Source organism: Triturus cristatus, chromosome 7 (assembly GCF_964204655.1).
Source record: "Triturus cristatus chromosome 7, aTriCri1.1, whole genome shotgun sequence".
NCBI classification, from domain to species: domain Eukaryota; kingdom Metazoa; phylum Chordata; class Amphibia; order Caudata; family Salamandridae; genus Triturus; species Triturus cristatus.
In genome coordinates, this window is record NC_140590.1 from 1,568,902,571 (window position 1) to 1,568,928,917 (window position 26,347).

Below are 26,347 nucleotides of genomic sequence, written 5' to 3' on the forward strand. Positions count from 1 at the left end.
GTTAAAGAGGAGGGGGCTCAGGATGGACCCCTGCGGGACACCAGAGAATACTGGCTTTTCTTTGGAGTGGAAGGGGCCCAGAGCGACAATTTGAGATCGGTCAGAGAGGAAGGATTGTATCCAAGATAGAGCGGAATCGGAGATGCCGATGTCCATGAGTCTACTGATAAGGATGGGGTGGGAGACAGTGTCAAACGCTGCCGTTAGGTCAAGAAGAATGAGAATGGAGTTTTTCCTCTGATCTTGTAAGGCTTTTATGGTGTCTGACAGTTCAATTAGCGCGGTTTCGGTCGAATGTTTAGGCCGAAAGCCCGATTGTTGGGGGTGAAGAATATTGTTATGGTCCAGGTAGCGTTTTAGCTCACTATGCACTAGTTGTTCCGATATTTTTCCCAAGGCCGGAAGCAGCGATATCGGGCGAAGGTTGGTAAGGTCTGTCGGGGGTTTGTTTGCCTTTTTCATCAGGGGTTTGACTATTCCCTTTTTCCAACGGCTGGGTGCTAGGCCTGTGCTGAACGATGTGTTGATTAGGTTGTTAATGGTCGGGTTGACCACGTCAATTAGTTGGTGAAGTATTTTGGGGGGGCAAGGATCAGACGGGGAGCCCGATTTGCAAGCCAGAATGGCTTCTCTAGTTTGGTCTAATGTAACCGGGGAGAAGCTGCTAAAAGGGTTGCCTTGAGGGTCCGGTGGGAGGGGCGCAGGTGGAGTAGCTGGGGGGGGAAAGTTGATTTGAATAGAGGCAATTTTGTCCTCGAAGTAGTCGGAGATTTGGTCGCAGAACTTCTGAGAAGGGGGAATTTCAGGCAAAAGTGCCTTGGGCTGCGTAAATGATTTTACTATCGCGAATAGTGCCTTTTGTTTTTGGCAGGAGTTTTTGATGGCGTTTACGTAGTAGTGTTTTTTGGCCGTTTTGATTTCAGAGAGATAGTTTTTCCTTGTAGCGATATATGAAAGACGATTTATCACCTCATATGTCTTTCGCCATTTACGTTCTGCCTTTTTGCATAACAAATGAGCATTGGCTAGCTCAGGTGTAAACCAAGGGGCATTTGTTTTGGTTTTACACCGGGAGGTGCGGGAGCGTAAAGGTGGGATTCTGGAAGTCATTTCCTGTGTAATCCAGTTGTGGAAGAGGTCGGCGTCGGTGTCGATGTTACCAGATAGAATGGGGGCTTGAGTTTGTATTGGGGGTTTAAGGATGAGGTTATCTTGGACCTTTTTCCAGTTGATGTGGTTGTTAGGGAAGGAATTAGCTTTACTGCAGGCTGACGGATTTGTACTCGTAATGTAGAAAGGGATTAGGGAGTGATCAGACCAGATCTGTGGCGAAGGGGGCGATATGAATAGTGAGGAAGAGTTAGTACAAACTCCATCAAGGGTGTGACCCAGGGAGTGAGTAGGTGAAGTAACAAGTTGCCTAAAATTGAACATATCAAGGGTTTGAGTGAAGTTAATAGTTTGTGCATCTGATTTTGATTCGAGATGTAGATTAAAATCCCCTAGGAGGGTGAAGGATGGGTATCTAAGTGAAAGTAGTCCTAAAGAATCGCACAAGGAGTCGAGGAACTCGGTGGCATTACCGGGTGGGCGGTAGATGAGTCCACCTGAGAAAGAAGTGTGTTCATTCAGTTTAATAGAGAAACCTAGACCTTCTGTCTTTTTTAAGGGCTCCAAGCTGAAGGTATGACAAGGGAGGGTGTCTTTGAGAATAATTGCAACACCTCCGCCTCGGCCCTTAACTCTATCTTGCCTGAAAAGCGAGTAGCCCTGAGGTAGGGCGACAGCAATGTCAGGGTTACTGTCTGCCGTCAGCCAAGTTTCCGTTATCATAAGGCAGTCAAAATTGGACTCCAAGATGAGGTCATGTATGTCTTGATTGTGCTTGCACATTGAGCGTGCGTTGATCAGACCTCCTTTGAAGGAGGGTTGGGAGGCCTGAGGGGATGGTGCCTTGACCGGAGAAAGGGCTGGGTGTTGATCAGTGGTCCAATGGCAGAACTTGCAGCTAAATGGGCCTGGCAACACACCTGGGTCAAGTATGCAAGGGCACTGCTTAGTGACCTGTAGTTGGCGGAGGTCGTAGGGCTGGTAAGAAATGTGGGGGGACGGACGGGCAGAGTTTCCTGCGCCTGTCGCGGTCTTGTCGCGGACGGGCGCAGACGGGCTTGTCTTTGGCGCGTCTTCGGCACGCAGACGGCGCTCCCGCTGCGCTCGTCCGCTGCGCTTCCTCCAGAGACACATATTATAGTGTGGGGAGGCGGGGGGGGGGGGCGTGGCCTCGTTGCACGCCGTGAATGGCGGCGGCCAGAGGGCGTTAGCGCAGAGTGAGAGGGGGCGATGCTAGCAATCAGCAGGCTCCCGGAGAATGCAATTGACACACAAAGTAAGTCTGTAAGATCAAAAGTTACTTTACAAATTGTTTAAAAACAGCTTAAAATAGGAGAGCAAGCTCCCGGCTTATCGCCTCAGGAGTGGGGATCTTTGTGGCAAAAGCGCTCGTATTCAGCGCTTATGTACTCGGCGAGGGGGCGTGGCCAGCGAGGGGGCGTGGCTAGCGAGGGGGCGTGGCCTCGTTGCACGCCGTGAATGGCGGCGGCCAGAGGGCGTTAGCTCAGAGTGAGAGGGGGCGATGCTAGCAATCAGCAGGCTCCCGGAGAATGCAATTGACACACAAAGTAAGTCTGTAAGATCAAAAGTTACTTTACAAATTGTTTAAAAACAGCTTAAAATAGGAGAGCAAGCTCCCGGCTTATCGCCTCAGGAGTGGGGATCTTTGTGGCAAAAGCGCTCGTATTCAGCGCTTATGTACTCGGCGAGGGGGCGTGGCCAGCGAGGGGGCGTGGCTAGCAAGGGGGCGTGGCCTCGTTGCACGCCGTGAATGGCGGCGGCCAGAGGGCGTTAGCTCAGAGTGAGAGGGGGCGATGCTAGCAATCAGCAGGCTCCCGGAGAATGCAATTGACACACAAAGTAAGTCTGTAAGATCAAAAGTTACTTTACAAATTGTTTAAAAACAGCTTAAAATAGGAGAGCAAGCTCCCGGCTTATCGCCTCAGGAGTGGGGATCTTTGTCATAGCCTCTAGTTCGTCATAGTGTGCTCTGTCATATCGCGCAAGCAGTGCTTGTGTGTTTGCAATGCGCCACATGTTTGCAGCTTGGGAGGCGGTGCGTTTACCAGACGCGTCCAGAAGTTTAGATTCCTTGTCTGGCGGTGGGGCTTCTCCTGAGGATTGGGAGTTAGCCCGCTTTCTAGCTGTGGAGACAACTAGGGAATCTAGGGGAGCAGGGCCCTTAATGTATGCAGGGTCTGTGGGTGCCGCTTTGTACTTCTTCTCTATTCTAGGGTTCAGTACTCTGGCCCTGACAGGGTCTTTGAACACCTCTGTAGCGTGCTTGGTGACACCCTTAAGCATGGGTAAAATAGAAGTGGATTTGTCTTGTATGTCAAATGTATCCAGTAGGAAGTCTTCTTCCACTGGTTCACTGTGCATGTCCACCCCATGGTAGTGTGCTGCTCTCTGCACTAAATGATGAAACCCTAAGGAGTCCTCTGGAGGAGACGGCCTGGATGGGTATAGGTCGTCCTGAGGTATGTCTGGTATATCAGGGTTATTGTAATCCTCCCATGGGTCTGGGGTCCCTGGTGGAGTGGGATCCATTGGGGCGTCCGCCGGGTAATTGTCCGGGTCCCCGTCATCCGGATCTGGGGATGGGGCCGGATCGTAGTGAGGTGGAGGTGGCGGAGACCTGGGAGGGGGAGGGGGTGGAGGTGGTGGAGGAGGTAGGGGAGGCGGTAGTGGGAAGGGCACTCTGAGGGGTGAAGTAGCAGAGTCCTTCCTTTTGGGTGGTGGAGGAGGAGCCGGAGTATCAAGGCGTCTTTTCTTGATAATTAAAGTCAATAGTCCAGTCTTTGGATCTTTGGACAGAGTCTTTTGTAGAGGGTCTGGTGTAAACAGAGCCAGTGGCGTCGAATCGTCCGTCGGCACCGGTGATTTCGGAGCCGAGGGCTTCGATGGTTTGTGTGCGCCATGCTTTTTTGGGGCCTCCTGTTTTTTCGGCGTCGAAGGAGTTTTCGGCGTCGGAGCGTCGGTGCCGACAGATTTATGTTTGTGTTTGGTCGGCACCGAGAGTCCAGGCTTCGGCACCGGTGGCTTCGGGGTCGAGCTGGATATTGCTTTCTTCGGTGCCGGATGCTGTTTTTCGGCACCGGGCGTCGGCTGGCTCGATCCCGAGCTGCCGTGAGACTTTGGATGCTTCGACACCGAGCCCGAAGGTGGGGTGATCGAAGCTTTGGTCTTGGTTTTGCCCAGGCCGGCAGGCGAGGGAGTAACCGGAGTCTCTTTGGTTTTGGGCGCGGGGGTGGGAGGGGGCACAGTACTCACGGCCCGCTGCGCCGGTGTGATGTCCTCCACGTCGGAGTCGTCGGCTTCGGACGCGCTGACGACGTCTTCTTCCTGCTCGGTGTGTGTTTGCCCCGAAGCTTCGGCGCCGTCTCCGAAGATGTCCGGTGGAGCTGCAGACGATGAGTGCGCCATGGTGCGTCGAGCTTTTCGATCCCGGATGGTTTTCTTCGATCGAAAAGACTTACAGGCGGGGCAGTCTCTGGCCTCGTGTTCTGGAGAGAGGCAAAGATTACACACCTGATGGAGGTCGGTGTGGGGAAATTTAGACCCACATTTTGGGCACTTTTTGAACGGAGTCCTTTCCATCGGCCGGGACCGGAGTCGAGGAGGGCCCGAAGGCCGGTGCCGATGTACGGGATGGAGAAAAGTGCCGCTTCGAGAGATGAAGATGATGATGAAGAAACTCGAAGATACGAGGATTTTCCGTCGAGGCTGGAACCGTAGAAGTTCGAAGCCGGAGCACGAAGTATCACATCCGAGCCCGATGGCGGAAAAAAACAATCTGAGGATGGAGCCGAAGCCCATGCGCAGTACGGACCGAAGGAGGAGTCACCAAACTCGTGACTTCCAAAGACTGTCCAAGAAGAAAAACAAACTGCAAACATCCGGGCCCAACACCAGATGGCGATCTATGCTAAGTGTACAATCTGCAGCTCATATGCCTCGAACATACAGTTTTGGCTGGTCCCGGGTCAGCTACGGTGTCAGGAAGACCTGCAAAGCAGTACCTGTTAGAAATGCAGGGCGTTCAGGTCCTTGAACTCACTCGCGTGGCGGGTGGAGCTCCTCTCTGGTGTAATTAGGAGCGCTGGCGCCGGCAGGCGTCGGGAGTTGTGGTGAGAGGTGCAGCAGTGCGATGCCTCCAGGTCACGGTGCGAGCAGTGGCTCGGTGGCGGCGTCAGATGACGTCGTCGGTAAGACCAGGGTCGCAGTGCGAGATGAAGGCGGTGCTCGTCACGGTGCTAGCAGGTGACGGTGCAAGCAGCGGCGTCATCGTTGCTGGAGCGCTGTTGTCGGCTGACGAACTGGAGTCAATGGCGCCGGCAGGCCAAGGCTGCGGTGCGGGATGAGGGCGGTGCGTCGTGTGACTCACAAGCGGGGCCCTCGAACCACGGTGCAAGCAGCGGCATCGATTTCGCCGGGAAGAGGCAGCGTCAGGCCGGCCAGTGCGTCCTCGTGAAGCAAGGCGGTGCAGATTGCGGTGGCAGCGTCAACAGGCGATGTCAGTGAGACCAGGGTCGCGGTGCGGAGTTGCGGTGGTGCCCTCTGCGGTGCCAAAGCTTTGGCGTGAAGCGAGGCGGTGCAAGCAGCGGCTCGGTGGCGGCGTCCACAGGCGTCGTCGGTGAAACCAGGGGTGCGGTGCGGCGCTGCCCTCTGTGGTGCCTTCAGGACACGGAGTAGGCAGTGGCATCGTAGACGTCGTCGAGTTGGTGTTCTTCGGGTTGCAGCACACAACACACAGTCCCCAGTGCTGCGGTTCGAAGAACTTGAAGTCTTTGCTGTTCCTGAGACTTCGTGAACAGGGGGCAAGCTCTACCTCAAGCCCTTGGAGAGACTCAGAAATTAGGTTGCTGAAAGTCCAGTCCAGGCCTTCCACTGCCCAAGACAGAAGAAGCCACTGCAGGTCAGCCCAGCAAAGCACCCAGCAAAGCAGTCCTTCCTTTTTGCAGCTTCTCTTCTTCTTGATCCAGATGAGTTCTAAAGTTCAGGGTCTGGGACCCAGTATTTATGTTAAAAAATCCTTTGATCTTTCAGGCAGAGGGTGTCCGTGCCCGGCCAGAACCAGTTGGGCCTTCTCTGGTGTGAATTCCTGGCAGGAGATGGAGACAGCATTTGTCAGAGGCAGACCAGGCCCTTTGAGGTGCAAGTAAATCTCCTCCCCCTTCCCCCATCGCAGCCCAGGTCTATTCCGCCCTTTCCTGACCTACTTAGACTATCTGGAGCCCCTCCGGCCCCCCAGCCTTCTGTCATCCAAAACCCAGACAGGCAATCCACATTCCAGCAGAGACACACGGGATGACTGAGCAAGAAAATACCCACTTTCTAAAAGTGATATTTTCAAATGCAGAATGTAAAAATCACCTTCACTAAAAGATTCTGAGTTCAGGCATACAAAATTGTATTTTCTTACCGAATTCCCTAGGCCAGTTATGTTTAGAAGATTTTATAAACAAACCTCCCATTCTATTGTATGGGGAACTGGTAGCCTTGCAATAGTGAAAAACGAAATTGGCTGTAATTCACTATTAGGACATGCCACACACACCAGGGCACGTCCTACCTTTCACATACATTGCACCCTGCCCACAGAGGTACCTTGGGCCTACCTGAGGGATGTCTGACATGTAAGAAAAGAGAAGGTTGGGGACTGGCAAGTGTGTGCATTGGCCAAGTCAACATGGCAGTTACAAACTGCGCGCAGACTCTGCAATGGCAGGTCTGAGGTACCTTTTCAGGGCTACTCACGTGGGTGGCATAATCAGTGCTGCAGGCCCACGAGTAGCATTTGATTCACAGGCCCAGGCACATTCAGTGCACTTTACTAGGGACTAACAAGTAAATCAAATATCCAAACATGGAAACACCAATCCATAGCACAATTTACACAGAGCACCTGCACTTTACCACTGATCAGCAATGCGACAAGTGCGCAGAAACGTTACGCCAGCAAAAACAGAGTCAAAACCGGGAGGACAGAAAGCAAAAAAGTCAGGGGAAACACGCCAAAAGATGCCAAGTCTAACAGTTGTACAGCGCAACTCAATGTAATTTCAGGCGCCCACAGAGGTAGGTTCTCAAATCATTTGTCATAGGTACTAGTGTACTACTGCTATTTCACGAACAAAGCCAGAACTGTGAGTAAACAAGTTTCAGAGAAGCACAAATGTTCTCAAATGGTAGCAGCCCTTGAGTTATTGGCAGACACTTTGTGTCTGAAGCTTTAGCACTGTGAGCTGTGAAATGCAAATGTCGTAAGACCTACGAGTGGCTGCCATTAGTCTGAAATCCAGACCATTCAGGCAGTAAAGTACCCTCATTTGTTGAGAAACTTCACTAGAGCAGAGGGACATTTTGTTTTAGAAGCCATCACTTGCTTTATAAGGAATCTAACACGTTGCTTCTCAAAACCTTATCAGATAGCAATGCAGTTATTACTAGCATGCAAACCCAATGAATGTGTGTTAATACCTAGCTGGTAATATTCAACTAGCATTCGCTTGAACACTATCAAAATCATTGTTGTGCTTTTTTTATAGCACAAACTGGACTATGTTATGTTAAGTGATTGTGATTTGCACAAAATCACAAGATGTTGAATTGAGGGATTCAAACCTGGTTACCCATGTTTCAAATTTAACAGCCATGCCATCAGGCCATATCTCCTCCCATATGTTCAGAAATGTATAAAACTTTAATATGAATTCAACTACAAATGAACATGCTATTCACAATATGTTTCGGAAAAAAACCAGATGTCTAAACACTATGAACTTAAGGTATTATATTAAACAAAAACTTTTCTACTCTTAATACCATGCAGAAATGCAGTTTTTAATTTTGTATGTTAAATGTCCATAATAATGCATTTCCTTTCTCAATGTCTAATAACAACTTAATACAATTACACACTAAAGTATGTACTACATTGGTCAGCATTCTTCAAAATCTTTTTCACATAAAGTATTGCAAGGTACGAACCATTGGCAAACTCAGCAGCTAGCACTGCACCTGTATATTAAAGGCAAGACTTCCTGGCTTTGCCAATGTTTGTCTTTGTTGTCACTACAGGATATAGCCTCAAAGGTCTTATGAGCCAACTGCAAAAGAGCATCATTCACATCTCAAAACGGACAAGGTCTCAAAACACGGGAAGCAAGTGGAGCAGATCATCAAAACAAAATCATAAAAAATGTAAGCCCGTTATAAAGCTTAACCCAGAGCAGTGGCAATCTCTTTTTCCAGCACCCATTAGCAGAAGTTACCCCCCCGTATGTCTCACAGTGGGATCTGTAGGGTCACTGCCGTACTTAGTTTGGACAGTGTGGGTGACCATAGGTCACAAACTCAAGTTCTAAGAAGCTCATTGAGGGAAGGTATGGATGGAGAATCTGACCTTTTGGTGTAGGTGGTGGGAAGGTGGGAGGCAACAAGTAGGATGGAAACCCGGCAATTTAATAAAATGAAATATGATGACCGACACTGGTTCAGGTACACTGGAGTGAGTTATGACCCAGTGTCACATATGAATCATTTTTGGAATCTTGTAAATGAAACTCATATCGGTCGCTCTCATTCATTGCTAGTGCAGAAGTAAAGCTTTGTCTTTGGGCAGCAATACTATCCCACTCTTGGTGAAGTCCTACCACATTCCCATCTTTACTCAGAAGCAAAGAAGTCTGAAGGAGTCTAATTACTGTAAAAGCTGTTAACTGCCTCCATGTAACAGGATGATTAGCGAAGGAGATGAGGAGTCCGCTCCTATTGGTAGGAGACGGATCATTCTGTCTGTCATCAGGCCCATGGCTTCAGTAAGCACCATGCTGTGGTCGACTTTGAAACAACATGCTATCTCCAGCAGTGTTAGAGTTTTCCAGAGGAAGATATTGCTCTTTATGCCTAGGTTTCTATTTGGCTTCTAAGTTACCTCCCATGGAATGATTAAGAGGATTTTTGCCTGCTTGACCACAAGCCCAATATCTCTCAGAATGATTCTGGAGCAAGGTATACTAGCTTCATTTTGTTTCTTTTAGTCTTACCTTGTGGATATGCACTCGACATAGAATGGTCACTCGCTACTGCTTTCTGTTTGACAGGGAAATATGAGACACATTAAAATCACTACATGTGTGTCTGATCGAAAAGGTCAGACAGAGTGAAGCACTGTGGTCTTTTAGCTGAAGCCTCTAAGAAATGATTGACAAGGACTCTTCAAACAAAACCCTCATTTTTAACAGGGAGCTCAGGGATCTTCTCTGATGGACCACGGGCCAGCCAAGAAGACTTAAGAAATACATGGAGTTCAAGAAAGACGTCTCCCCTAGAGCATTCTCTTTAGCGTCACAGAAAGCACTCTAAATTCTTATGACATCTCCATTTTGAATTTTATCTAATAATTCCCTTATATTTTCTTTTGGAACATATTTGCTCAAAGTTTGCATACACACAGGCACAAAGTGTAGTGAGCCAGTATCTGAAACACTGGCCTGCTGAGGAAAAGGACTATGTTCTGCTGAATGTTTTTGTCAGTATACTTTACATGCCTTTTCCTTATAATGGTTGTTGACACTGAGAAGTGTACACATTTACTATTATGAAGGACTTCAGGCTATAATGCACAACATTCACTATTCAGTGGCCAATGAATTTGACACAATGTAGTCACTCGAAGTCCTTAGAGGAGCACTGAACTTTATTTAGAATTGCACTGAACATGAACTTTTACAAAATCTGTTCAGTGCACAGGGTCCAAATATTTATCAACCGTGCCCTGGTTCTGTTCAAACATTAGACATCAAGGTTAGGCAGCATCTTCTCTGCTGAGGATCTGTGAGAGCACAGAAATAAGCCAGGAAGATCAATTTTGTTTGAATAAACTTCAGTCAACAACTTTGGCTGCGACTGGCAAGATGAGCACCTAATGCAGGAGGATGGATCAACTCACTAGTGCAAGACCCAGAGTGCGAATAATACAAGGACGGAGTGTTTGATCACTTGGTTACATGTATAGGTGCTTTATGAAAGGAGACAATGAATGCTTCAGGGAAGAGTAATTGACATCTTGGTAGAATGTACAAGTGACTTGTGAAAGGAGACAATTGATCCCTCACTGCAGTGGCTAACTGGAACTACCAAACAGAGAGTAGGATACAAAAGCACATCTACACCTTTAAAAAGAAAAAGAGTTGGTCTATACGGGCCTTGGTCTACTGAGGCACTAAATCATCCATGTTCTAAACCAAGCCATCCTTTTAAGCTGCTGCAGCCAAAATATGGAACCAGGACCTATGAACACTACCCTATCCCCGGATCATCAGGAAAAACCTAAAACTCTCCCTTCCCAAAAATACTTTAATGCCTTATCTTGACTGTCACTCATTTCAGATTTATCTGTGTTACTCTTCTTCCCATTTTCTCTTTTTCACTTAGATGCTACTTCTAAAGCCGCATCCACCAAATTGATGTTCTATGCCAAACATTAATGTATGTATATATTGTTTAACATCTTTTTGGTCTGCAGTGCAACATCTTTTTGGTCTGCTGTGCAATATAAAACAAATCAACAAAATAATAAATAATTATGTAAACTGACTATGACTAAGGCGAAATCAGAGAAACAGCTAAACAAACTATTTCTTAATGACATTCATTTCTTAAACCATGATATTTTCAGTTCAGAAATCTCATAATTCCAAGTTACTTCAAAATCCTGCGTACTGTGGTCGCTGTTTCAGGTTGGTAAGTCTGGTACTATCCATCTTTAGTGCAGAAGAAAAAAGACTAGGAGGTAAGACTGAACAGTACATATGTGGTCCAGGTGGAGAGGATGGGGTCATGCATACATCCAGTCTTTTTAAGCAGGTTGTTGTTTCAGGTTTCTTTCCCTACAGGACAGACATCCCATGCATAAAGGAAAGGAGGCTGAGAACAAAGGGTTACTTATACAAGTGATGAACTGAAAGGGGAATGAAGTGAATGAGCGAGCAAGTATTGATAAGAGAGCTAAGAGTGCAGAGGAAAGTGTGATTATCAGTAGGGTGATTAGTTGGGGCATGACAAGTAATACGAAGATAAAAAGTAGAAGGAGTTTCTGTGAAGGTCTTACCGTCATTTGTCCCTTCTTCTTGTTTTCCTCCATAAACGTCTTCCGTTTCTTCTTGCCCCTCAGAGCCAAGTCAAACTCTTGTAGCGCTTTAGAGACTGGGGAAAAGAAAGCAAGTTTAATAGAATTCAGGTGTAATAGAATTCAGGTATTGAATTAGCTGCAACTGTGCTTTATAATCCTTAGTCAAAAGCAGATGGTTTGATGATTCACTGCATGGACACATGGCTTTCATCAATCCCAACTACCTTGTCTGATTAAGTCCCTAGAACACAGTGGGGACATCTTACCCTATACCATCTAATGACCTTCTTGCAGTACAGAGGATACAAGTTTCAATTTTCTTTATATTATGTCACATGATCCTAGCTTCTATTGTGTTTTAGGGAAACACGTCCGTTATGGAGGACTAGACACACTTTGCGAGGAACACCCTAAAACACCTTTATCACAGAACTTTAATTTGCAGCCACCACTGCCAGTCAACCCATTTTTTCATACGAGGGCTGATACTCGGAGTACAAATCCATTCAGCAGAGCTAGGCTCTACTACTGAAAGAGTCATGTTAAAAGGTGGAGCGCCTTCAGTGGGCTTGAAGGTTGTCAAGGTCTGAGGTGGGTTTGGGGAGAGGGTGGAATATGGGAGAAACCCAGGTCTAATAAAAAGAACGTGACAAAATGTATCTTTTCTAAGCCAGCAGGGGATATGAGGAGTAGCACGAAGAAGGTAGCGGAAAGGGCATAGTAAAAGCAGAGAACCGGAAGGCAGCTGGCCATCTCCTCTAGGCAGAAAAGTCACAGTGAGCAGGGCAGCTGAGGAGAAAGATGAGGTTTAGATGCTCCAGTCTAGTATCACTCCACTGCATTCTTTGTCGACTCAAAGAAACGGTTGAGGAATATGCTGTGCTACCCTTGGACCACAAGTGATGCTTGGATGAAATGGAAATGATTTTGTAGGGGGCTTTGCTGGAAGCTGTGTCAACTGGAGAACTCTTTGGCACTGCAGAGGCCCATCTTTGCCAAGCAGAGTATTTCCCAAAATAAGGTGCTAGTAATAGATGGTAATGAGATTCATAGGATATATCTAGCGAATACAGAGAAACCCAAGTACCTCAGTAAGGAAACATAACCAAGCAGAGTAAGCTAGACCACCCTGTCTTTTCCGACCTGGTGATCTTGTTTAGGCTGCCAATGATAAGCATTTTTTGAAGGTTAATAACCACAACTCATTTATTATACAACTGTTTCAGCCTTCTACCATTCCTATGCAGCCCTTTGCCAGTTTCATGCTATTCTAATGCAAAATGATATCTCCCTTCAACTACATCCCACAGACCACTTAAGTCTCGGTTTATTTCAGCACACACACTATGCATCTCAATAACAATCTACTCGATGGATTGCAACTGATGTTCACTCCATACAACTCTAATTGATCTCCTCCCACTCCTCCAACAACCAACGGAGCTCATACTTTTATCCTTCTTCCGCTCTTCCTTTGTCTGGAACCAGCTCCTATCAGGACGAGGAGCAACTTCATCAATATCTGCTCCAGGTTGTAGCTTTCTTTGTGCAACAGAAATCTGCGGGGAAACCAGAAGTAGTAGTCAGTTCCAGCAGTGGGCAAATGATAGACTACTTCTGCCTGGAAATCCTTCCATCATCACTCAATAACAGTTTCTAAGATCAGGCCTCAACAGTTACTCTCACCTTTTGTTTGCCTTACTCTCGTTTTTTATGTTCTCATTTGATGTCCCCCAATTTATCTTTCCTCATAATCAACCCTTCTCTTGTATCCTACTTTGGTGTTCATAAAACACGCTCCATTTCTTGTTTACATGCTTGAAAAATTTGATATCTACTTTCACTGAAATATGTTATTTCTTTAGTCCTCTTCGATTTAACTAGCCCCTTACCAAAATCATTGGTTTCATCGTCTTGAGATTCTCTGGAACAGTTCAGTTAGTGTTTTTATAAATACTTTACTTTCCCGTTTGTCAGTGAATTATTTATTGTTAGAAAGTTTGTTTTGTGAATAAGTGCCATGTCCTAAGCAGGTGGTGCAAGAGTGAAGCATGTGCTGGAAGTGGGGAGATGTGTTGGTTTTCAATGAAAAGCATGGCTAGCAGCATGTGCAGGGGAAATCATGTTTAACATTTTTCAGTGTGTGTGTATTGGTCCATGAAGGAATTTATTGACGTGCTGCTGTGCAGGTACTGAACAGAGATCTGTGGATGGAGAGGACACTATAAACAAAACATTGACTGTGCTGGTGTTACAGTTGAGCCAGCCTCATCACCTGAGTCTCAGATTTCTGCATCTCCCGCTCCTCTTTCTCCAGCTGCATAACAGCATATATGTCCTTCTCCAACTTCTCAATCTTTTCTCTAAATTTTGAGATCACATCTGCATGGAAAATAAGGAAACAGATGATCAAGCTCTATCCTCAGGAACAAGTTACTCACTATTTGGTTCCATTCTACGAAATTGCTATCGTGCAAAAAGTCCAGAAGGGATTAAGAAATAAATCCAGCACTTCTACTCTGCTCCCTTTTCTCACAATGATTCAAGATGTCCTTTGGCTGATGGACCAGGCGGAAACATGACCCATAAAAGTGAAGTGCGATCAGTTGGCAAGGGTAGGTCAGGCTCTATCAAGCACACATCTTCACCAGCAGCACAGTAAATGCTGTTGTACACTTTATTATTTCAACATACTTGTCATAAAGGTTTCGCTAAAAATGACCATGCAACATGTACCGTACAACACTCACACTGCAATGGAAATGTCCAGGCTTTGAACACAGATCTAAAAACACTACCATAAAACTATTCACAGGGTTATTAAAAAACTACCAATACATATATACATATGAATTCTAAAAATAAACAATTTAATAAATTAAGTTTAAATTCATTTAAGTCACCCGTACTCGGGTGACAAAGGGTGCAAAGCTAGCTAAAACCATTGTAGGCTATCAGTTGTCATTCGCCCTCTGTGCTCTTTTCCCGATACCCCACATTTAGCCTAGAAACTGTGATCTGGCATCAGACTTTAAGATTCACACTGCTTCCTTATGGTTTTTAGTTCCCAACTGTTTGTAGATTGGACTCAGCCAGTTAGTTCTGGGTATCACATACATCGGGCAAGCAAACATTACATGGGCTCGGGATTCCTTGGGGGTTTTACAGCCAGGGCAACACCGTTTTGGCACTAAATCACTATTCCATTTGCCTGCAAAGTCATGCAATGGCAAGGTGTCAAATCTGAACTGGATATATAGTTTCCTATCCTTCAGTGTTTCCATGAAGTCTAGGTACCCCTCCAAGGACTAGTCTAATTTGTGGGTCATAAAATCTAGAGTGAGCTTCCCTCTTGATATGCACATTAGTATGGGGAAGATGGGATGGCTAGAGCAGAGGGGCTTGAAGAAAAAAGAAAAAGTTCTAGATGTTCCTAAGATGAGTAACATTCTCATTCTTACATTAAGCCCACTTTCCTTTCTCACAAGTGGTCACGATTCCGAGGCAAAAAAGATATTGGGAGTATGGTGCTGTGGAGCTCGTAATGACTCCCAGCACCATATACTCCTAATGGCATGACTGCACTTACAATGTCTAATAATGGACTTCGACACTGTAGGAGTACAGAGGTCATGCATCTGTACCCTCACCACTGGTATAGTGCACCCAGCTAGAGGGGTGGCTGACCAATGCCAGGGCAATGGGTTGTAGTCATGGCACACAGGGATGTGTACCATTTTGGCTCTTCACTTTGTTCTGCACCAACACAAGCAGCCTGCAAAAAAAAAAAAAAAAAAAAGGTGTGTGTGTGTGTGTATATATATATATATATATATATATATATATATATATATATATATATATATATATAACTTCACCAGGTTGCTCCTACTGACAGCCAGGGGACCCATGGAAGGTGGCACGCACGCCGGCGGAGCACGCCGGAAAATAAATCCAATTTCAGAAAGTTAATGTACGCGCGCTCTCAGTCAGCGGACCACAGGACACAAGAAAGGGCTCCAAGGGTGTATTATATTCCACGAGTCATTTACACTCTATTTGTCACTGAGCACTGTTAGTTTACGTGAGCAAGACTTCTGAGCAAGTCGAAACGCGTCGTAAATAAACACCCTTGGAGCCCTTTCTTGTGTCCTGTGGTCCGCTGACTGAGAGCGCGCGTACATTAACTTTCTGAAATTGGATATATATATATATATATATATATATATATATATATATATATATATATATATATATATATATATATATATATATATATATATATATATATTCACTGAAAAAACCATAGGTTTCACACATGTTATAGTTAGCGGAAATTTTACTGATAAAAAACCAGTGAAATTGCCCCGTTATAGTTAGTGCTGGCAACTATAACTCACGCGACCGCAATCCTCTGCTGATGCTAATACTGTATTTAGACACTTATTTGCCCATGTCTTCTTCCATACATTTTTAGCTATACATATATTACAAATATTTTTTTTTCATAAAGACACATATGTCATCAGCAGAAGATTGCGGTCGCGTGAGTTATAGTTGCCAGCACTAACTATAACGGGGCAATTTCACTGGTTTTTTATCAGTAAAATTTCCGCTAACTATAACATGTGTGAAACCTATGGTTTTTTCAGTGAATTTGCAAGGTTTTTTAAATGCTAATTCCTAACTATAACGTGTGTGAAACCTATGGTTTTTTCAGTGAATTTGTACGGTTTTTTAAATGCTAAGTTACTTTACGCCATTCGAGGCGTGCGCGCCCACTTAACGCAGTTCGTTCCGTGCACGGTTTTTATCAACTTTAATAAGCCCTGTACATTTGGTGGCCTTCGGCCACCAAAAGCACAGGGGGTGGGGTCAATGTGGATAGTGTTTTTTTTATTTCGATTTTATAATTTCATGTTGCCAAAATTTAGTTTTTTTTACCTATTAATAAGCCCTGTACATTTGGTGGCCTACGGCCACCAAAAGCACAGGGGGTGGGGTAAGTGTGGATAGTGTTTTTTTTATTTTTATTTTTTTACCGTACGCTTACGGTAAGCGTACGGTAAGCGTACTCGGCGAAATTGCCGAAAAAAAAATAAAACCGTTTTTGCTCTTGGGGGATGTTTGGGGACTCCCTCAACATGACTATGTGGGAGGGAGTTGTCAAAACAGCCCCGTAACATGTTTTTGGCCATCTTGTTTGATAAACAACACTCAGTGCGAGAGACAAAATGGCGGCCGCCGCTTCCTGGTTTCGGCCGATTCGAATGTTTACTAAGATCTAAGAGCCAATCAGAATCGCGCTCGCGCACGCCACCGTACGCTTACGGTAAGCGTACGGTAAGCGTACCGTAAGCGGGCTCAGATATATATATTGATTTAAAGGCTATTTTCTCAGAATCTACTGAACAGATTTACACCAAACCTACAAAAGGCACTTCCTTGACCTAGGGACTACCTCTCTGCCAAATTTCTAGTAATTCTGTTCAGCCGTTCGGGCTGTAGCTCGTTCTAAAGGTCCTATGGAAAAATGCATGGGAAAAACGCGTTTTGGGACCCCCCTTTTATCTCAGCCCCCGCTTGACGAATCCCCCCGAGACTTTCAGGGTAGGAGCGGAGCGTAGCGCCCCACCTATTTTGAGAAATTCGCGAGGATTCATCGACCGGCGCCAAAGTTATTCAAAATAGAATGTTGAGGTTTTCCTATGGAAAAGGGGTCCTAACTATAACTACCTACTGGCGACCGCCAGTATATATATATATATGATCAAGACCTTTCGGGGCTGAAAACGCATAATGGCTGTGTGTGTCACGTTGGTTGGTGGGGGAAGAGTGCGGTGATACCGAGACACTATGGGCTGCGAAAGTGTAAACATTTGTTTTTATGCATTTTTAATCATTTTTAACCTTCTAGTTACTACCTGTTGTGGAATTACTTTCTCCCGGCATAATACATAGGAGTTGCGGTGCCCGTCCGTGCGAGCGGTCCCGCTTCCTCCTCTCAGGTCAGTGATCTAGTTTCCCCACGCATTTTCTACTTAAACTCGCACGAGCGCGCCTAAGGCAAGCGCGTCTGCGCCCGTCCGTGCCAGGAACGCGCCAACGGCCAAAAGCCCTGGTGGGATGGGGCCTCTACGCTATGTGCGGTTGGCACTATTGGGTCTTCGGCCAGAGCAGTCCAGGGATTGTACCCGTTTCATTTTGGATGATGATGAGGATGAGGCACGAATGTTTTCCTGTTCCTACTGCCATTTCTCTACTGGCAGGTATGCCGGCAGAAGCGGAGGGGTGAAGGGCGGTGTACCCCCCCCAAGCTGGGCTTGGGAAGGGGGACGGCCCTTGGTCCTCTGCTGCCCCCTGTGATAGGGAGATGCAGGCCTCGGCCTCGGAGCCTGCGACGAGTTCAGTGAACAGCATTACGGGCATTCTTCTCAACGCTCGCTCAGTGGCCAAGCACAAGCATGAATTAGAATTGTTTCTAAGTATTCATTCCCCCGACATGGTCTTTATCACCGAAACGTGGACAGGTGCAGCTTCTAGTCCTGACTGGAATACTGCCCTCTGGCTATGCGTTATTTAGCCAGGATAGAATAGATAGTAGAGGTGGTGGCATAGCCATAATATATAGGGAAACACTGAAGGTTCAGGCTAGGGCTGTAGACAACCTACATGCGGAAGCAGTGCAATTCTGTATTAAACAAAAAGACGCAACTGTTTTCCAAGGTCTGCTGGTTTAGTGCCCACCAGGCCCTAGGGCCACCTTTCCACTGGCTCTTCAAATTCCTTCCGGAGTCTTGTACTGACGCTGAATTCTATTCCATTCTTGGTGATTTTAATTACCATTCGGAGCTAATAATAACACAGATACGTCCAGACTTTTAGACTGTCTGGCAGCTTTTGGTTTGCATCAATTGGTTTCGGTCCCCACTCATATTGGTGGTCACACCTTAGACAGCGTGTTCTCCAGCCATCCTGACCTATTATTCTGTAGGGCAGAACCCCTCCCCTGGACTGATCATAGAGCAGTGTTTTTCAAGGTTGGGGTTAAGTCAATGGCAGTGGGTGCTCCCCATAAATCTACTAATATCACGTTCAGGCGATGGAATAAGATTACCTGCACTGACCTTACGGCTGCTCTGGACCACTCTCCCCCTACTTTGAATAGCAACAACGAGCTGGCAGCAACTCAGTTCAATGACTGGGTTCTGGGAGCAATTAATCATGTTGCTCCCCTTCAGGCTGCCACACGTAATAGACGTCCACCAGGTGCCCCCTGGTATGGACCAGAGCTTAAAAAGTTGAAGGTAGAGTGTAGAAGGCGTGAGCGACAATGGAGAGTGGAATATAGTAGGGTTAGTAAGGCAGCATACAATGATGCCCTGAATAAATATAAGCAGTCCATTCTGAGCACAAAAAAAGCCTATTTTACTCGGAGAATTTCGGACGCTGGCAACTCTGCCTAAGAACTTTTTAAATCGGTGTCTTTTTTGGCCAAACCCCAGCAGGCCAATCTGTTCAGTCCCGACCAGGCTTTTTGTGATCAGCTGGCTGCCTTCTTCCAAAACAAGGTGCTGACAATCTATGATGACCTGGCCAATTCATCAAGTTCAATATCTGCGTCTTGTAAGCAGCCGATACCATGCACGGAGGATAATCTGGCGTGCAGTCTTACCTCCTTTGGTCCTTTGTCTAAAGAGGAAGTATTGGATCTGTTAAGATCTATAAAATCAGGCTCAACTACTGATCCCTGTCCTCCGCACATTATGCATCTGGCGGCTGAAAGGATTGTTCCCACCTTCACGCCCCTGATCAATCAGGTACTGGCCGCAGGGACCTATCGAGCTACCTGGAAGACGGCCAGTATTAAGCCTCTTCTTAAAAAAGCTTCTTTGGAGCCGTCAGAGTTTAAAAACTATCGACCTATTTCGGGCCTACCAATGATAGCTAAAGTTACGGGGAGGGTTATAAATTTAAGTCTGACTGACCACCTAGATAAACATGGCCTGCTTGATCGGTCCCAGCATGGCTTCCGGCCTAAACACTCCACTGAATCGGCCCTAATAACGGCAGCGGAGGCTATTCGGGCAGTAGTTGACGGAGGAGGGAGGGCAATTCTTGTCCTCCTTGACCTATCTGCCGCTTTCGATACCGTCAATCACGCGGTATTGGTACAGCGATTAAAAGAGGTAGGGATTACGGAGCGGGCCTTGGCCCTCCTCTCCTCGTTCTTGGTTGATAGAAAGCAAAGCCTAAATTGGGCGGGCCTACACTCAGGCAATTTTACCTTGCCGTGTGGCGTCCCACAAGGTTCTGCTCTCTCCCCGACCCTCTTTAATGTATATATCAGGCCTTGAGCAAGAGTAGTTAGGAAACATGGCTTTACTCTTGTGTCTTACGCTGATGATTCACAATTGGTGATATCAGTAACGGACAATCCTGAGTTAATAGCGGCCAAATTTCATGCATGTCTAACGGATGTGATAGAATGGATGCGCCAGAGCTTCCTAAAAATAAATACTGAGAAAGCAGAAGTCATGGAGTTTGGGAGGGGTCCTCCGTTGTGGAACACTCTGTGGTGGCCACCTGAGGCTGGGCAATGTCCCTTACCGGTCACTAAGGTGAGGAACTTAGGGGTGATTTTTGATGATAAGCTGAATATGTCAGCTCAGGGCAACAGTTTAACCTCCTCATGTTTTCTTCTGCTAAAAACACTACGTAAAATCTTTCCTTTCATCCCTCAGGCGTTGCAGAAGACGGTGATGGCCGCTCTCTTTATGTCCAGACTGGACTATTGTAATGCTATGTTCCTGGGTATTGATAAATACCAGGTTGGCAAGATCCAGTCACTGCAAAACATGGCGGTTCGTGTCATCTTGAATCTGCCTAGGGGACATCCCACTTCCAAGGGAAGAAGATCACTACACTGGCTCCCGGTCCAGCAGAGAATTGAGTTTAAGGCGCTCTGTCTGGTTCACCGGGCACGATATGGCGGGGGTGCAACTGACGGAAGGGATAGGTTTAGGCACTATACTCCCTCTCGTGATCTGCGTTCGGCCAGTCTTGGCCTCATCTGCACCCCCAGATTTAGACTAGCAAGATGGGGCGGTCGCTCATTTGCCAACTGTGCAATTAAACTATGGAACAAGCTACCAGTGGGTATGCGACTCCAACAGAATTTCGCATATTTCACGAAGACCCTGAAGTCTCAGCTGTTTAATATCCATTAGTAACTGTTCCTCCGTCACCGATCACACGCACTTTAGCGCCAAGACGCCGTCTGGCATTCGAGCGCTCTACAAGCTTCTTTATACTTTATACTTATACTTATACTTAGTGGAACAAAAATAAAATAATTATTCAGCGCAAATACCTTGGTCCGTTCTTGCGTCCAGACGGCGGGAGGAGAAAGGAGAATCGTTATATATATTATCTACTGGCGGTCGCCAGTAGATAGTTATAGTTAGGACCGTGTTTCCATAGGAAATCTCAAAATTCTATTTTGAATAACTTTGGCACCGGTTGACGAATCTTCGCGAAATTTTCTAAACTAATGGGGCGCTCTGCTCAGCTCCTACCCTGAAAGTCTCTGGGGGATTCGTCAAGCGGGGGCCAAGAAAAAAGGGGGGTCCCAAAACACGTTTTCCCCATGCATTTTCCCATAGGACCTTTAGTCGAAGGTACAGCCCGAACGGCTGAACAGAATTACTTGAAATTTGGCAGAGAGGTAGTCCTCAGGTCAGGGATGTGCCTTTTGCATATATGGAGTCAATCTGTTCAGTAGTTCCAGAGAAAATTGCAGTAAAAAGCACATACATATCTATAGCCGCGCACCGTGCGCGCACCCTAACGTGCGCGAGCGTAATTCTGATTGGTGGTTACATGTCAGTCAACGTTCGAATCGGTCGAAATCATGAAGTGTCGGCCGCCATTTTGTTTGTTATCAGTGCGAGAGTGGAAAAGGAAGGTGGCGAACGTGAAAAGGGGGCAGGGTAGAGAGTTCCTGACCCCCTAGCCTTTGTCAGGGGGTCCCTGAAGGACCCCGAAGGCAGAAAAAAACATTTAAAAATTGTTTTAAAAAAATTGCGGGGGTGCGCGCACCGTGCGCGCATGGTGAAAAACCATAAAAAAAATAATAATACATACATAACTTAGCATTTAAAAAACCGTACAAATTCACTGAAAAAAACATAGGTTTCACACATGTTATAGTTAGGTGGATATTTCACTCGTAAAAAACCAATGAAATTCCCCCGTTATAGTTACTTCAGATAACTATAACTCACGCAACCGCCACTCTATCACAAGGATGATGTCATCAGTGATGTCAAGAGTGATGCCACTGACCATGTCATGAGTGATGTAATATGTGACGTCATGAGCACAGGATTGCAGGCGCGCGAGTTATAGTTATCTGAAGTAACTATAACGGGGGAATTTCATTGGTTTTTTACGAGTGAAATATCCACATAACTATAACATGTGTGAAACCTATGTTTTTTTAAGTGAAATATATATATATATATATATATATATATATATATATATATATATATATATATCTCTCTCCTCTAAGAGTGGCACAACAAAGTGCTGCAGCCCTTAGAGGTCTTCCCTGGTCACAGTGCCCTGCGAACCCGTGGTACCATTTACCAGGGGCTGACAGGTGGCTAGAGATGCCAACTGGGTTCGTTTTGGGGAAAGAACACAGACCCTGGGAACCTGGTTGGCAGGGACCCAGGGCACATCAAGTCAAAGTGCATCAGTAGTCTGGCAAAAAGTGGGGGGGTTACTGCAACAGAAACCCACTTTCCTACAAAGGGGGATAAACATTTCTAAAGTGGCCAAAATGTGTGTGGAGTACCTTGTGTTCCCTTCTGGAGGTGGCCTCATCTGGCAGTCTGAGATGGACAGTTCCCATAAGGAGCAGGGTCAATACTGTTTTGCCTAAGGGAAGCCCCTCGCTAGAGGTACAGTGAACAAAAATTGAATTGGAATGCTACTCAGAATGACAGCAGTTTAAACCACATCTAACAATGGTCATATACACACACACATGAATCTTTTGTAATCAAATACACAAACAGATAAACAGATCATAATCTAACTTCATAAAACTAGAGCAGCAACCATCAAATAATCAATTAGCATCTTGCAAATATGATTGTATTTAGCCACAGCTCTATTTTACCAGTCACTGTTAGAAGAGAATGGCCCTTTTCAGATGTTTCTTTTCCAGATTCCTACCTTGTGGTAGAATTCTGGCCTTCACGGGAGCTTGAGCCTTCTTCACAATCTCCTTCAGCATTTTTCTTTCCTCTTCCCCCACCAGCGAGACTGAGCGGCCAGCTCGACCTGCTCGTGCTGTACGCCCGACGCGGTGCACATAGTGCTTCACAGTGTTTGGCATCGTGAAGTTAATCACCTGGAGGGAAGAGTCTGATAGGTTAAGTTTTGAATTTTCATGCAGAAATTGGGAAGTAAACAGTACACTCTTGATCTTCCTGTTTTTGGATCCATCTAAAAAAATTTACAACACTACGTAGGCTTCAACTTTATCTCAAGCTTCCTAAAGTATATGAGTACTGCTCTAGGATGTCTAGATTTGATCACGCAGCTCACGCTACAAATGTTTTGCAGTGCGCCAGCAATGCAAATATTAGGTGTTCCTTTTATCAAACTCAATGGTGATTACTTTACCCACTTTGTAAGAAGGAAAAGCGGAGTTTATTTTTTCTTTTACTGGCCATAGAAATAGGTTGCTTCATGCACTACAGAATAGAGGCAGGAATGATCAAAAACAGAATTGGCTGTGTGTAAAGGGAGCACAGCATCCTTTTACTGAAGTGCTGTCTATGTCTGTTGAATGAGGGAGGGCAATAGGCATCCGCTGTGCAACGTAATGAATCTGAAAAGATAGGCCACTGTTATTTCATTGTATTTTTCTTTTGACATCAGTAGCAGACTATTTATTTCCATCCTGCTTCCTTTTATTACTTTCACTTGTGTTTGGACTTTATTTATTTTATTAGAAAGCACATTTATGGTAGGCCTGGAGAAATTTAAATTACATCATGGTAATTTGCCTAAATTCAGGAACTTCGCGTTACTCTTGTTTTTTTTTTTAATAATCAAATTTATTGATTCTTGAAACACATCACAAATTTACATTGGCAGCAAAAACAAGCACGTTATGGAGATTATATACAGCCACACAAGATGAAACAGGGCCTTGGAAATCAAATTTCAGGGTATAATGACATCTATGGGTGACAAGAAGCATGAAACATACAACCCCTCTAGGATAGTCAGTGTGAGTTCCAGCTCCACCCCCGCCCAGAATGCCGACAGGACAGGACACTGCCAAACCATATGGTAGAAGTCTGCAGGGGCGTGGTTGCATCGCGTGCAGGTCGGGGAGGGCCGCAATCGGGCGCTGTAAAGACATGCGGGGGTGAGGTATGCGTATGTAAATAGTAGATTTGGATTAATGTCAACTTGGAGGAGGTCGTCAGTGTTTTGGGGGCCATGAGGGCGTCCCTCCAGTCCGCATCATCTAGGGGGCCCAGCCACCCCTTCCAGCGGGCACGCAGCGAGTCTAAGGATGCGGGACCATTATTCGCTAAGGAGCGATAGATCCGGGACACCCCCCCCCCCCTCTACCCAGGTTACCTTTCTTCACCTGAGTTTCTAGAGGACTAAATTCAGGGAGGGAGGTGGGAGATGGAATGTGCACTTGAAGGGCATGTCTAAGTTGTATATACTTATAAAATTGAGAAGAGTGGAGGGAGTAGCGCTGCTGCAAGTCCGCAAAGGTTCCAACCCAGACGTCCCCAAGGAGCGCGGTCCCAATGCTGTCCCATATGAAAGCCCCGAAGGGACGAGGCCTTCCGCTGCCACGCGCCACACCACAAGGGCGTCTGTCTGGTGAGTTTCCGGTCCCATTTCGTGTGGCGCAGCGCCGTGCGCCAGGCCAAGAGTTGTCCTGGTGACGGGGGGAGGTCCTGTGGTATGGGGGCCCCATACAAGTAGGCCTGGAGTTGCGGGAAGTCCATCGATCGAAGTTCCACCCGGTACGCCGGGTCGGACAGCCGCCCGCGAACCAATCGTGGATCACGTGGCCAGATAGTAAAGGTGGGGTTGGTGACTCCCATGCCCCCATCATAAGGGGGTATGCGGCAGCGTGCCAAAGACATTCGCGGTCTCCCGCCTCCCCATAAAAACCGGGTAAGGATACCATCAATCTCACGGAACCAGCTCCCCGGAAGGTGAAAGGCAACATTTTGTAGAATGTACAAAAAGCGGGGGAGAACCATCATTTTAAAGAGGGCACTCCTGCCAAGGGGGTTGCGAGGGAGGGATTGCCACCTCTTAAGGTCCGCCTTAGTCTTATTGACCATGGGCGTGATATTCAGGGTCCATTCGAGTTCTGAAAGCAGGGCGATCCAGACTCCCAGGTATTTGAAAGACAGCCTGCGCAGGGGAATATTCGTCTGCCAGTCGAAGCAGGCACGGGACGGATGGAGAGGCACCAGAGTGGACTTCGCCGGATTGAGCCGCAGGCCCTACACCCGTTCAAAGGCAGAGAGGACATCCAGGCAGAGCGGGCCGGAGTTCTCGGGGTCCGCCAGAAAAAGGAGGATGTCGTCGGCATAAAGGGCGATCTTGTCGACCTGAAAGGGGTCCCAAGCCCACCCGTGGATGCCGGAGTCTTGGCGTATGAGAGGGGCCAGGGGCTCCATTGCTAGCGCAAATAAGAGTGGTGAGAGTGGGCAGCCCTGAAGAGTGCCCCTCTGAATGAGGAATTTCTCCAAAAGCACCCCGTTAATTAAGACCCGCGCTGTAGGACTGGAATAAAGGACCCGGATGAGGCGCCAGAACGGAAGGCCAAACCCCATCACTTCCAACACATCCTCCAAATAGCTCCAATCAACCGTGTAAAACGCTTTCTCAAAATCAATGAGAAGCAAGGCCAGATACGGGGTGAGGCAGTGGCGATGTGCAAGGGCAAGGTGGAGGCGGCGTATACAGTGCCGAGTGCCCCGGGGGGGCATAAAACCATTCTGGTCTGGGTGAACCAAGACGTGCAAGTGGAGCCGGATACGCTGAGCCAAGACGGTGGCAAAGATTTTCACCTCGGTGTTCATGAGGGAAATGGGGCGGTAGTCCACACATGCAAGGGAGGGCGGCAGTGTCTTTGGGATGACTACAATAGCGGCCACATCCGATTTGCGTTACTCTTGTTACGCAAAATTCCACCATTATACCACTTTGCGTAATTACGCGCCATGTGCAGTAAAAATTTACTATGAACGTGCCATTCTTGGTTAAAATTTAAAGTGAACACACAAAAACAACAAAGCGAGTGGCTGTTGTTCATGGTGCGTTTAGTGTTAGCCCCTTTTTAAGAATGTGAAATGCGCTGTTGCATCAAAAATCGACACACAAAACACATTTTGAGCAAAGATGTAGCAAGAAATAATTCATTTGCATTTTGCCTAACCACATGCCACTTTGTGTAATATGACAGAATTTTGTGCAAAAATGTGAAGGAATTACATGAATTTCACACACTGATTATTTATGGTCATGTCGTATGGTGGCTTATTTTGTAGCTGAAGTGGCTTAATGGATAACAGATGGTTTGGCTGAATGAGAAATACTTTTGTTTTTGAAAAAAGAAGAGACCAGCTGGTGGAAACATAGCGGAGAGTGCATAGGCTCATACAAGTGAACTACAATGTTAAAAATGAGATGGCAATCGATAGAGAAGTGCACACAGAATGCATTTTGAATCACCCACTTGGCTACCCTGGATTTAGGTTTTGAAATATGAATGTGCTTAAGGAAAGTTACGCCTACTGGAATAGCTGTGGGAGAATTTGAGAGGATTGTTCTGCAAGGTTATGTCGCTACATCAAAAAATGCCAGAATTAATCAAAGAATATAGAAGCCGAGAATGCTTTCATGTCGGGTCCAAGTCATCCACCAGTGGGTAAAAGACTTTTACATCAAGATTATGAAAAGCTTATTGGGCCCTGGTGATGGCTTGGAACAGCATAGCAAGTGAACCCGTGGGGAAATGTGAAATGACCACAT

At 46.4% G+C, this 26,347-nt stretch overlaps 1 protein-coding gene across 1 annotated transcript in view; it reads right to left on the minus strand.

Annotated features, from left to right (window-relative positions):
• The window catches only part of DDX27 (DEAD-box helicase 27), a 168,026-nt gene that overhangs the window by 31,674 nt on the left and 110,005 nt on the right, over window positions 1-26,347 (minus strand). Inside the window, exons 14-17 of the mRNA XM_085619398.1 lie at window positions 22,496-22,673; window positions 13,524-13,630; window positions 12,699-12,807; window positions 11,228-11,322 (exon numbers count right to left, since the gene is read on the minus strand). Coding sequence (XP_085475524.1) covers window positions 11,228-11,322; window positions 12,699-12,807; window positions 13,524-13,630; window positions 22,496-22,673 — 489 coding nt within the window. The remainder of the gene's footprint in view (window positions 1-11,227; window positions 11,323-12,698; window positions 12,808-13,523; window positions 13,631-22,495; window positions 22,674-26,347) is intronic.